Below are 14,310 nucleotides of genomic sequence, written 5' to 3' on the forward strand. Positions count from 1 at the left end.
TATATTTTATTAGTTACTATAGAGACGGGCAAAAAGGAAAGACTCGCGCGGCTTTCAACATCGTTAACTAAAAATCACGGTTTACTCTCGCACATTAATGGAGAAAAGCTCTACTAGTTTCGAGTCACAGAGGGGACTCTTTGTCATGCTTCTAACTCGAAACGAGTTATAATTATGGACTACTGTACGTGAGTATACCGTGATTTTTAGTTTATTTAGTGTGTCTTACTTGTAGCTAACATAATAAATGCATTTTGAAATGAAAATCAAAATACTGTGCTCCTTATAAAAAGACAATAGCATCTATTGTGTAAGGTGATACCATTTTACGACTTAAGAAGCCATATGAAGCAGACTGAAGGAGCATTGAGGTGTCATTTCTTAAAGCGCAAACGATACGTTAAATCGGTTTTAAAGACGGTCAAATTCATAATAATTTTACAAAATTATTGATAAATGTCGTGGCAGTTGTGGTTAATACATGAATCGTGTTTACAGAGTACAACAGTCATCTCGTAAATATTTCAAAAAGACTCAAAAGACGCGTCAAGTCGTCAAGTCGGGGTCCCCTTCAAAGTACGTCCCGAACACGTCAATTTGTTTACGAATTACGCATAAATTCGTCCCCGGAGACAAGACATCTCGTGCGGCGATCGCTGTTGCGACATTTCAATAAAATTTACGATTGTGACTTAAATGGCGTGTCCGATGAACAAAAAATGTCCCGACATGTTCCTCTTTTATTTTAGATGTACAGTCGCTTCGTTAAAATATCTTGGCCATGATAATAAAACTGTCCGTGTACTGTAGCAATAATAAATACACCATTGAAATCGATATTATTGGGTAAAATGGCTGACTAATTTGATTCTAAATCGATGAACATACACACTCTTGAAATTTTATTGATTCGTAACGGGATTTCTTGTAGAATATAGTTTTCACTTGGATATTATGGGGCAATGAATAGGCTATCACTTTGACGCATTTACATTTTGATATCGAATATGTTCTTTTAGCAGATGGAACTTCAAAAACAAGATTCATCAGTGAATATAGAAATGAAATAAAAATCCTTGTATTTTTACAAGTCGTAGAGTTATTTTTTAATAATTATAACCGAAAAAATGATATAAATAAGTCGAAATTCCAGGATATTCCCATCACAAATCCCCATCTCCCTCGTTTTAATCTCAAACAGAAAATTCCCAGAACGAAATAGAAACGAACTTTTATTTTTGGCGAACACGAATTTAATTTCTTTTCACAAAATAAAATAAAAAAGTTAGATGATAGAAAGAGCTAGGGACTTAAAAAAAAGAATAAGAGACAAAAAAAAGATTTGAAAGTTACAATTCGTCAGTGTCGCAACGCGTCAGCTTCCCTATGCTAATACGACACAATGGTTGAAGAGTCAGAAAGAAGAACAATATTATTTTAAGATTCTAAAATAAGTGTGTTACGTGCTTCAGCCAAATACACGGAACATTGATGGGTGCTATTGGCCATGACAGGCAAGTCTAAGACGAATGGCTTTGAACAGCTTGAACCCCTGGTATTTTGGTCTACTTGACGTCCCAACCGTTCGTATGGTACGTGTTTACTCAGATGAGTCGGAAATTTAAAATTAGGAGGTGATTTAGTGGATATTTACTCGACGAGAATTCGTGACTGATCTTTTTTCTGAAGATTTTGTGTTACGTTATGCACCTGTCGTCGATTTACAAGCTTCTTCTTTGATAAATTATTGCTTCAAATGATTAACAATTTGTTGGAATGTGACATAGAACAAACAACATAGCTCTAATACTGGGACATCTGCGCAAATTCCACAGTTAGAGACGTGTCGAGTGTGTTTGTACGTATGTATTAAATTAATTCCTTGGACTTACATATCTAGTAGACAAATATTATGAATTCCTTTCAACATATATATCCTCTTAAAGGGGAAATTGAACTAAGCACATCATCATACAAACAAATAGATGAAGGAACTACCTATGTGCTCGGAGCGGACTCAATTCTATGGTCCTTTCCTGTTCATTCACATGAATAGATTTAATTTCCACGCAGAACCATCTGTCCAAATTGAAGTAACTCATTTCGTATGACAGACTCTAATCTATTATAATTATTCATGTCTATTTTATAAACCGCTACCTTACGCGTTTCATGCATAAACGAAATTATTTAAATGTCTTACTTGTCTATCATATATGAGATATTAAATTTAATGAAAATAAAATTCAGTTATACCTACATTATTGAATGATAATTTTCTAAAACAAACATTGAGAGTTGAATAAAAGAATCTCACTTCGGTTTCGATACCCAATACAAATTCGATCGCCGCGGGTTGTACTTTTAAAGGCAAAGGCGTTTAAAACTCTCAACGTTTTACATAAAAAAGTCTATGAGGAGGCATATTTCATTATTTTTTTAGCTCTAAAACAACGGGGCGCCTCGTGTTTTTGTATGAAGAATACCAACTGCGTCGCGGCCCACGCGAGCCCCCAATGATCGTTTCACACTTTAAGTGGCAGTACAGTAGTGATATACATGCTCCAACTATTTTTAAAACAACTGGAGGATGTAAGAACTTTTTAAGTAGAAATATATTCATCCTGCATGTCCTTACAACTTTTTACATTCTTTCACTGGCTTTGCAAAATGAAAAACGACCATATTCTTATAAATTCAAATATATACTTTCGTATTCTACCTTACAAGAACAGCAACAGCAGTAAAGTTAATTAGGAACTGAGAAAATTAATGTCTTTTAAACTAATAAAAAAGTCAGTAAAATTAATAATTGGACTTAGCAACGAATTTTTATTGGTTTTATTATAAACTACGGCCCTTATAGTTAAAAAATAAGCCATAATAAAGTATAATCTCTTACATCTGTGACATACTCTTGGCTTGTATCGACACCTCTAGGAATTTTGATCGTCGTATTATAGATCTGAGCTCTAGATAAAAGACGGTCCCCCATCAATTTCGTACAAAATATTTGGTAAGATCCAAAGATTCGTTTTATGGGTTTTAAAAGATTAATGCGGAGATAAAGAGATTTGGGGCGGTTCTGACGGACTGGAATTTTCGGAACACGATAAATTCTGACACCTTTACTTTTGAGGGAAATAAATGGATCGGAATTATCCTGCCTTACGTTTTTGTGTAACGATTTTAGTCTTTAAACATTTTAATTAGGGTTGAAATATTAGCTCCCCCCACTTTAATTCTTTCCCCACCTTACGGAAAGCGTTTTTGCTTGCGCGTACGCAAAGGCTCCGCCCATCACAGACATCCTACTGTGCTTTGTTTAACAATGAAGTTCTTGAACCATGACACATTTTTATGTTTTTATTTATCATACTAAATGACGTACTTTAATATCCAAATTAGACGTTAGTCCCTTTTATTTCTAATTGAAATTTATCGTTCGTAACTAGTCTTTGTTTAGTGGTTAGAAATCAATTTGCAGAGCAAGAAGTTGATTGTAAATAGATAATAAGTTTTTCACCGTTCACTGTAATATTTAACCGTCATATTTCAGAACAGTGAAAGCGCGACGTGGGCTGTATTCCCAACTAATAGCAAAATATTTTGAGTGCAAATTTTAGTTTTGAAACTAGCGCAAATACCCGTACGAAAGTGATTAGTTGATCGGACGTCGGAGTCTCGGAATGAAATTTACGAGCATTAAAACTATCTCCATTTCATCGCAGCCTGTAGGGCTTAGTCTGCGCCTTTAGTGAGGGCAGCTGCTTTTAATCGAATCCCAATCAACTAAGGAACGTTGTAAAATAGTTTACTGAAACATTAAATATGTAATCAAAACTGCCGCTCTGGCTCACTACACCATTAAAACTGATTAACTGTTTCATAATTTTTAATCTCCACATCGATGTTGTAATGTTTGTCTTACTTCTTTGTTTATGAACGATCATAATTTGTATCCGAAGGGCATTTTAATAACGTAAAAAGAAAAGAAACTAAAGTTATGAATTATGTGTTCCAACAAAACGAAGAATTTGACAGCTTAAACTCTTTTGTAGTACAAAAGCACCGCATTAAACGATAAGCAAATAGGATCCATTAGATAGCACGCATAGGTTGATTGATTGTATACAAAGATAAATGGGAAAGCATCATTAATTTCTTATTTACCGACCTAAACAACGTGTGTGTCGTTTGTGGAAGAAAACGGTTAATGTCAAAAATCGGACGGCGACACAATGGAGGAGCCAGGATTAAAAGCGAAGCGATGTAGCAGTAGCGGACGCATCATTTATCAGAACAAGTCGAGGCGACCGCGCCGAGCTTTAACAGCAATGGATACGGGACCCAACAAATAATACAGACCCCAATTACTCCAACATTTCGGATTCAAATTAAAATCATCCGAAATGTCCAATAAATTAGACTTGTTTTGGTAATCAAGAGGTCACAGACCATTTGTCATTGACTATCTGGAATTTCCGATTTGATAAACATTTACAATATTCACACGAGTCGGCAAAACAACGCCGTCGCCAAAGGTAATTTAACGATCGTTGCTTCAGGACGATTTATTATCTTGAACCCAATAATTGTTGATCAAATTGATTTCAGCGTTTTGTTGTTTTATGAAAATTCCGTCGTTGACATAGGCTTTAATAAGGCTTAGTTAATTGTGAAGACAATTATTATCGAGGAAGCTATCGAAACAACGGCAGTGTCAATCAATGTTTGCGTTAGAATCCAGTTGCAAGTCCACATTTTGCTTAGTTTAGCTCGAAGCGTGCTTTATCGCCGTATCGCGTGACAACAAGCTCTCCGTCAACTTTAGGACTAACGGAACGTCATGTAATTTCTAGTAACGACGTGTTTCTTTTATTGTCACAGGGCATTCAAATATTAAAAATATGACCACAGAACTCATAACCCTTTTTTGAAACCGGTAAAAAATTACATCTATAGTATTATAGCCAGCAATAAACAATCACAGATTTATTTAGCGTCGCAGTATAAATAGATAAAAGTCGTTTGACTTTGTCTTATCCTATCATCGCATCATCATGGGAAACTAAAAGGAACACGTAAAATATTTTATGACTCCGCAAACACCATATCTGACTTTACGGTGGAGAAAATAGATTTATTATTTTAAGGTTATATTTTTATATGTTTGAATATTTTACGATCCTTTCCGTGAATCTTGGTGTAGTGAGGACGAGGGATGGTCGGATGGTCCGATGGGCCAGACGATACGTATCGGAGTTACATGAAACCTATAACTTCACACTAAAGCCGATTGTAACATCAGCTTATTGCCACCAAACGAATAAATTCCTTCACCTTCCTTATCTTGAATCTTTAAGAGAAACCCGAAACCGTAAACATGCACGTTGAGCATACAGTGTTAACTATTCATTCGGTGTCTCTAGGGAATATATTGAACAAAAGACGGGCTCAGCATCCGACTACACTATTTCTCACTACATCGGTGCGATGTAATCAGAGAAGACGACGTGTCGCGCTTATTTATGTATGAACGGGGCGCGGGCGAGGGTGGGCCAAACGCGCTGGATACAAACAGAATAATATTGATGACACTGCGCTACGAGGGGTCATGAATCATTAATCGTCTGCTCTGGTGTACGGCTCTATTACGACTGCCTTGCCGGATAAGCCACCCTTCATGAGGTGAGGCCGTATGAGCGCGAGCCGCGCCGCGAGCATCGCTTGCCTTTTCACTTTGTTTAACGATGAGCATAACTAAATTTCCGTCTTCAAGACATTAGCAGCCTGACCCTTTCCATTATCATCTAAGCTGTCTTAACCTGTGTTAAATTGGGAATACTTTTGGGTAGTAAATCATTACATTGTCGAAATGTTTTCAAAACTAAATAACAATAGCAACCCTCTAATGAAACCACAAACTGTTTAATTGTGTCAACCACTACCAAAATTGTGATCACAAAAGGAACTTAGAGCAATTTTCTCAGACAAAAAACCGAAGGCAATTTAAGTTAATTCAGTAAGCAGCAGACATGGCTACTTCCAAATGAACTCAAACGTAACAAAAACGAAAACAAATCGTGGACAAAAACGCAGGTCATTTCGGCTTGGACTTTCTCGTTTATTTTTTCTAAACGCTGCGTGGCCCGAGGACGTGCATCCGAAACCTTGAGATCTCTTTTTTCTATTTTTACTCGAACAAAATTTTATTCTACCTCTTGTGCATGGCTGAACAACGATAAAATAATAATGCTCGAACTCGGAGTGACTACTTCAAAAAGGGACCGTAAGGGAAGGCCGGAACGTTCCTAAATTTCTAATCGAGATTTTATTTCACGATCACCCGGCCCGTTCTTTATGGTCTCTTTTTGCAATGTTTTAGGTCTCAAGGTGAAGCCGTCATTATTCTTTTTTTAAGTACAGAACAACGGTTAAAATATTTGGGTAACTTAAAATTTGTGCAATAAAATTTACAAAATGGAGTCATAAAAGTTGTTGATTCAAAAACGTTGAAACTGTGCCAACAATCAGCTAATGGTTTCAACAAAATTGTTACCGAAAATGGTATGACCTGATTTCAGATTGTGTATACAGGTTATATTTATGTCCATAGTTTGACACAATGTCCAAGGAGTCGTGAGTGACTATTGAAATCTACAATTTTCATTTATAAGAATGTGCCGAAAAAAATAGAACACCGAATATGACATACAGGAGACATACAAGAAAATTTATACAAAAACGATACGAACGATAGTAAAATAAATAATAAAAGCCTCATTCGGATTCAAAACATACACATCCCATAACAATTTTCCAAACATGAAAGTATTCAAAACGATTTTTTATAAAGGAACGACACATAAAATTTACATGACAAGTCAACTTACATGCCGTAATGTAGTCATAACCATATCTATATCTTGGCACTTAAAGCACTTTTTAAAATTCATCACGTGTTCTCAAAGTCCAACTTACCATCAAGGGAGGCACGCTTCTAACAAAAAAGTTACCCAAAAAGGAACAAATGTAAAAAAGTACAAGCCAATATATTTAAAGGACCATGTTTCAATGAAACACAATAGAAGAAAATAGGTTCTGGCGACAGCGTGGCCTGTCAATGTCTGTGTTTTGTACAAACCCTGACCATTATTGTTTAAGTTCAGCTCCCAATTGTTTAAAAGGCGCTGTCAGAAATCGATTATTTTTTGTCGATAACTAATAACGGAAACCATTTTACACATCAACCCATATGGCAAAAAATATAATTTTATAAGAGCATATCGGTCTGCAATTTAGTATAAAGGCAGGTAGGCGGCCATTTTCTAAGCCTATAGTTAAGTAATTTGCGTATTTCCTCGCGTACCCTAATAATGTTAAAAAGAAACTACCTATCCTTCCGCCTCCGGCAACGTCACGCACATCCCTTTACAAACAAAATGAAAAAAATGGAGATCATTGTGCCCTTGTCGCAGGTAGAACTTGATAAAAAACGCCCACTAAAAGCCGAGCATTAGTTCTGCAAAAAATGGAAGCGTGATCATAGTAATACATCCTGGATTAACAACAGATGTCGATTTTCGAATGATGTGCATGATATGGGTCTAAAAATATTTTTTGTCGAACTTACCCAAAATCATAAATGTAATATTGCCAAACAACAATAACAATAATGCTGAATAGTTTATACATTCATGTGCGTGTCTCATGACGAATTTGGGATAAAGGATTATGCTGCTCCACCAAACAAAAATGTGATATTTAACAAAACGGTTGCCGAAGAATTTCTCTGAACCAAGCAAAGCCTTCGATTTCTATATTACGTCGAAATGGCATTTGAATTATTTCACGTTAGCTTTGTTGACTTTGGTAAGTTATAAATTTTGTAAAAATAAATAGTTGTTGATAAAAAAATAGTAATTTTGCCTATGTACCCCTGCTGAGACAATAAATAATTTTATGTCTGACATTATCATTTCTAATTTAGAGACGAAATATTATAGATAAATATTTGTATAAAATATTAATGATCCAGCATGACTTATATTAAAACCTAAACAAGTATGTATCCTAAACATACCATCATCTATTGTACCGTCCATCCAGTATACTATGCTATCAATTTTGTTCGACAAAAGGTTCGATTGAAAGGCATTTTCGTTCAAGTAATTTGATTCACGTATTCGTTGGTACTTAATAGTTAACGTTGCTGACACTACTAATTTATGATTCCATTGAAATCTGATTTGAAACGTGGTCCTCATTTGATAAAGTTAATGGACTCCAAAGCTATTTATTGGCAGCTACTAAGTTATTCTTTGAATACATTCTTTATAGGTTCACTATCTAAGCATTCCTTGGCATAGCTCGCCATGGCCATACAATTGTGTCTTCATCTTTTTTTTTTTATATGAAACACAGGATTAACAAAATCTAATTTCAAATTAATGGACTCATAGAAATTCCTCGGCTTTTCGACAGAAAACTGATGGTCAGCTATGAATTTATAATTTCATATTCATTGGCAATAAATAATATTTCGTATACAGGCACACACATATACCAGAATAACTTAATTAAAGTTTACTAAAGCCAGAAATTGATTAACCAACAAAATAATTTATGGTGTAATCTCTTAGTGGAGAGCTGAAACAAATAAGTTTATTCCAATTTAAAGGGGATAGCCGATACAAATTACGTTTATGGAGGCATGGTCCGCGCACCGATAACCAGCAGGCAACCTGTTTCGAATGATTCGAATAAATAATGCGACCAGTTTAGATAAATCCTATCTGTAAATACTGATCGATATATTATTATGGGTATGGTTTTCGAATGTCGATAACTATCAGAAGAAAACAATTTCGTTTTGTACGTATTTGATAAGAATGAGGAATTTTATTTGATTTTAATTTGAGGAAACATTTTAGGTTAAGACAGCTGATCATGATGTCTACTAACATGGGTTCCATTTTATTTTTAGACAAACTGAATCATACTGTCGCTTTGACAGATTATTAGTTTTATAAAAAAGTTCATTAAATAGAATTCCTCAAATAGGCCTAAAAATCGGCAGGTGATGTTTGCATTGATACAGATGAAGTGGTGACTAAGCAAAATATTAATTTGACCATGATTTATAAAGGAACTTTGATGGTGTAGAACCAAAACTTGTCACTACAGATATTTCACTACAGATATATCATTTGACAGTTCAGATTTATTTTTGAATCCACTTTTTAAATAATATAAAATCGACGATCGATGACAGTCGGCGACATGTGACATTTCAAATACAAATTATAAAAATGGAGACACAACAATTTTGATTACGTTTTTGATCTACTATCTCTGTGTTATTAAATATCAGTACCTACCTACTTAAAAATATTCGATTTTATCAGGATTAATCGAGTAACTTGTATGAAGGCAGTTCATGTATCCAGTTAAAAATGTGTTTATGAAGCATGGGATCATATTATGTCTAAGAAAAATAAAGCGTATTATGCCAGAGAAACATGAAGAAAAAGGTACATTGCTGTAATATTCAGCCTATATTCTGATTCTTGGCAAGGTTTGATTTTGATTACAAGTTCAAGATCTGGTTCAACGATAAGTAATTCGGAAAAGTCAATTCAATCAAATTGGATCACGGCCTTGCTCTCTTGTTTTCTTTCCTTCAATTATTACAGTTGTTGAGTACAATGAGGAAGCTCTCTAATTGAGTCTCTTGAATCTTATTCACTTTGGCTTGATGGAATCTTGATTGCTTTATCACAATTACTTAGTTCACCAATCAACCATTCGATTACACTTATTACTTAAATTATCAGTGTAACCATATATTGTAAACCGGCAAAGTTATCGGCCTACATTTACGATGCCATTAGTCTATTATTCAAAATTACAAATCTTAAGATCCTCGTGTACGGGTATAACAGCGAAATACGTCAGAAACCGTCTCGGTCAGAGGATCAAAGGATAGCCTAAGGGGCCTGACATTAAAGTGGATTCAAGAGCTCATGTTTCCTGACAACTACTTAAATTTTGGTGAAAAGGAGAATTTTTATAATGTACCTTTTTCTTAATTGATTTAACTTTGTCGTATGGTAGAAAATTTTAAAATGTGTGGTAATGAGTGGACGCTAGAATGCACATTTCCTTACCTTTTGTAAACATGTTGCTCTGCATTGTGCTACTCGCAACGGAGATGACACTTCCTCTTCAGCCGACACTCCAATCCAAGACATAATGAGAGTAAACAAGGAGAAACAATAAAATAACATTTTGGCACACATTTTCTTTGGTATCCCTCTTTTTACAAATCCAAGTTTGGTCAAAGCTCCGAGCTTATCATAACCGGCACATAAATCTAAGCGACGAAACGCTCATAACTTTTTCTTGGTTTTCTTTGAGTGTTTACAATTCAATCTTACAAGTTTTTCATCACAAAAACATCATACTTTGTACGAAAGTCTGTTACTCCAATGTTGAAATCCGTAATCCAAAATTCAGCGGAGACCGTATCGTAACAATAAAAAACTTAAAATAAACACAAAACGTTAACAGTATGAAATCGCACTTAGAAAATATTTTTCACAGTTCGAATCGTTTCCGGCGGAATATTCCTCGAGAGGCGACGTTGCCGCCGACGCGGTCGAATGCGGACTAACCACCCCGCTTGAAGAAGCTCAGTTCCTCTCCCCTCTGTTGGTTAATTTTTACGTCTGTCTCGCTCGCACGCTAGCTTTCCCTAGTCTCCGTCCCTCCCGGCACAAAGCACCCATCCATGGCTACGTTCGTACTACTACGTGTGCCGCTCTCTCTGTTCTCTGTACTAGTGCATATACATTATTCTATCTCGTTTCATCTCGGGCGGTTTCACGTTGTTTTTCCTTGATGCAGTTTAACGGATGGGAATGTAGTGGTTATTGTTAGACAAAGACGGTGGTAGTAAAAATTTTAGGGTTGCTCAAAAGGGGTGACAAAGAATCGAGCTAATTCAGGGCTTGCGTTTTTATGGGAACCCACGCGGTAAAAAGTATCCCGCCTCTCTCGTTTGTTCAACTTTATGGTCCTCGCATCGTGAAGCCATATTAATAATATTAATGGCTGCCGCATCAACTAATAATACGACTTTTTATGGTGGTGTTTATGAATTCTTAATTTTATAATAGTTTATTTGGCCATATAAGGTTTTATGAAGGACAGCTGAAACAATTTATATCAAAAAAGTTTAAATCATAAAAATTAAAGGTAACTTACAATGTGATCTTATTTGTGTTATTGTTTGTTGAACTGTCAACAAACAATAACAGTCTCCTGAGTATTCTTAGTAATATTTCAGCGTCGAATCCTGATGGTAGAAGAAACAATACATTGGAAGAGGGAAGCACAGCACAAAACCCCATCAGCAAAAAGATTAAATAAGAATACAGTGTTCGTGACAGCGCACAAGCCTTTACGTAAAGGCATTTTTCGTTTTCTTTCTCCAGAATCTAGGCTCGTTCTATTCATCTCGCTGTCTTTAATCTTCCAGCCTCTTGGCAGACTTTGTCTAGACGAGGCCGTCCTGAGGTAACTGCGCACAATTTCGATACGGTCGAGCCAGGACGAATGTTTCTGTTGGACCTAAGTTATTAGTTTTGTACTAACTGAAGAGCTACAGTTATGTTCAGGCTTTACTGTTATTTCGCTGTAACTGCTACAAGCTTACGTGGAATTATGTTGCTAAAGTACCAGCAACTACTGAAATAGTAATAGGGCCTTAATAATATTGAACTTTCCTGAATTGATACAGGAATTCCAAATTGATTCTAATTTTGTGCTTATTTCGTCAATAAGGTATAGATTTAATTATTTTTTTTTATGATGTCGTTTATTGAAAACTAAGTCAAATTAAAAAGTACACGTTTCTAGAATTTCAACTTTATTGTAATTTCAACGTTTATTTGTATGTGTTTCAAGGCGTTTTCTACAGTAACTTAGTTTTACTTGATCATAATTAAACCTACACATTATTTTGTTTGTACGCGTTGTAATTCAAGCGTTATTATCATGATATTATAGCGTGACTTTAATTTATCGAGTGAGTTTTTGCGAATTTGTTTTTGTTCTATACCAATTATAATTCTACTTAGGTACCTTTTTATCGGACACCTACTAACTTGGCTGCTACTGTTTTTCCACCATTGTGTTTTATATGGTGTTAGACCTATTCAATGTTAATGAGAATTGTAACTTAAAAAAAATAGTTCTAACTGAACAGATACTATTTTCATCCGTTTTTTCTATAGTTTAGATTTATGTGTCTATAAAAATGTTACAACTATTAATCAAATTTTACCAAACTGAAGGATTTTGGTCCATAAATAACATTTTGTAAATTGTGAAACACAACAAAACCTAAATTTCATAAACACAAGACCGAATATTCCTAGGAAAGTTGAATAAACTGTTATCCGAGCACTGGTTTTCACCAACGCGGTTTCTCAAGTTTATATTGTTGACAAATGCGATCCGTCCGCCACGTCGGCAGTTTATTGCCCGCCATGACAGCCGACGCATTGTCGACCACGTTGAAAGGTTTACTACGACCTCGTAAAAACAAGTGTACTCTTTGGGAGGTCAAAGTTTGCTTGATTGTTTGCCGAAGGACAATTCGTTAGCGAAATAGAATTTATTGACCAGATTTGGGTCAATTTGGCAGGTCAGGTACATGTTAATACTGATAATCTTGTCCATCTCAGTAATTTGGGGACTAATATTATTCTGTAGCATACTGCCAATGGAGCTAAATTAACATTCATAATGAAGATTGACGATGTAGACATTGTTATGCGTTCTCATTACTACTGATTGTAATAAATTGGCTCTGATAACTCTTTGTATAACCGTGATTGCATTTTATGAACAAATAGACTTCATGGATGAGTTTATTTTTGGGTTCTACTGATACCTTTGTGGACATTTTATCGCAACACGAGTTTGGTTATTGTAAACGTTAGAGGGTCTATGCAATGGATGGAAATCATCGTTATCATTTAGTAGTTAGTCACAAGAGATCCCCTTCTAAAGATAGGTCTCCCCCAATGGCTTCTAAATTGGACTCTTAAAAGCGACCTGCATCAGTGGTTTCTTGTGTCTTTACCGTGGCGGCACGAAGAGCAAAATTATTAAACCTACACACACGTCACACAATGCAAACAGTTTTTGGCAATCTCATATTTATAGTCGCATCTACACTGTTCATATTTGTACTCTTATTATTATTTACATTAATTGAAATAATACGTGTGACCTTAAACAATACCTGACCTTTTCGAAGGGCACCAATGAGTTCAGTATTTATTTTCCTCATATTAAACAGAAATGTGGAATCTGATATCAGAATCTTTTTTTAGAATCCTATTTTGAATCAGAGGTAATAAATAGCAGTGTGAATGGGGTTTTCTATTACTGCCTTACATATAAATATGTGGGTTTGTAGGCATGTTCATATTATTCTCCTTACAAGTACGTCAGTGAAAAGAGACGATAAATTATGATACAAACAGATCTACTGGCGAGACCGGGAATTATATTGTGAGCCTTTTATGTTACACTTTCAAACCTTCAAGAAAAGACCGTTTTCTTTTTAAAAGGCCGGTGACGCACCTCTTTCTCCTTTGGTGTTGCGGGTGTCCATGGAAGGCTCTGATCGCTTACCATCAGGCAATACGGTTGCATGTTTGCCCACTATTTGTTAAAAAAAAATTACAGAGGCAATCATTATTTAGATTATCATGATCTATGGCTTACGTATGTGATAATTGCTAGTTAAAACAGGATTTGTTTTATGAATTTGCGTTTAGAATTATTGGGCAAATTATTCTGGATTAAATAGAATATTTTGATACTTACAAATAATTTATCAAAAATCATCTGATACTGTTATTTAGATTACTTTTATAGCTAACTCTATACCAATAGTTTGACAGTATTTTCTACCTATAATAAAATTTTGGGTTCTATTTAATGTCGACGGTTAAGATGATGCTTCTAAGCTCTTGTATAATTAAATCGTTACGTAAATCAACATAAATAAACTCTAGGAGATGGTACTATAGATGTGGGCTGAATCCTATCAATACTCCTGTTATAGGCTATTAAACATTCATGTTAAATCCTACAGAGGATTACACGTGTTCGGTACAAAGTCTGTACCAACATAACAATGAGAAAAAGTTTTTATGATGTGTTTACTTCTTTTACGTATCTTTTAGCTGTAAATAAGACTTTATTACTACGTGGGTATTGCGAAAA

The 14,310-nt window shown here is 35.2% G+C and overlaps 1 protein-coding gene across 5 annotated transcripts in view; it reads right to left on the reverse strand.

Moving 5' to 3' along the window:
* Positions 1-10,691, reverse strand: part of LOC118267555 (uncharacterized) — a 54,799-nt gene extending 44,108 nt beyond the window's left edge. For 2 of the 5 annotated variants that reach the window (XR_007705340.1, XM_035581617.2), the window contains exon 1: positions 10,173-10,689. Coding sequence is in view for 4 of the 5 variants with exons in the window: in XM_035581617.2 (XP_035437510.1) it covers positions 10,173-10,304 (132 nt within the window). In the remaining variant the exon portion in view is untranslated. Of the gene's footprint in view, positions 1-10,172 lie in introns of all 5 variants that reach the window. The other 3 variants (XM_050694049.1, XM_050694050.1, XM_050694051.1) reach the window with 2 other exon arrangements.
* Between the last annotated feature and the right edge of the window lie 3,619 nt (positions 10,692-14,310).

Source organism: Spodoptera frugiperda, chromosome 6 (assembly GCF_023101765.2).
Source record: "Spodoptera frugiperda isolate SF20-4 chromosome 6, AGI-APGP_CSIRO_Sfru_2.0, whole genome shotgun sequence".
In the NCBI taxonomy this organism is placed as follows: Eukaryota; Metazoa; Arthropoda; class Insecta; order Lepidoptera; family Noctuidae; genus Spodoptera; species Spodoptera frugiperda.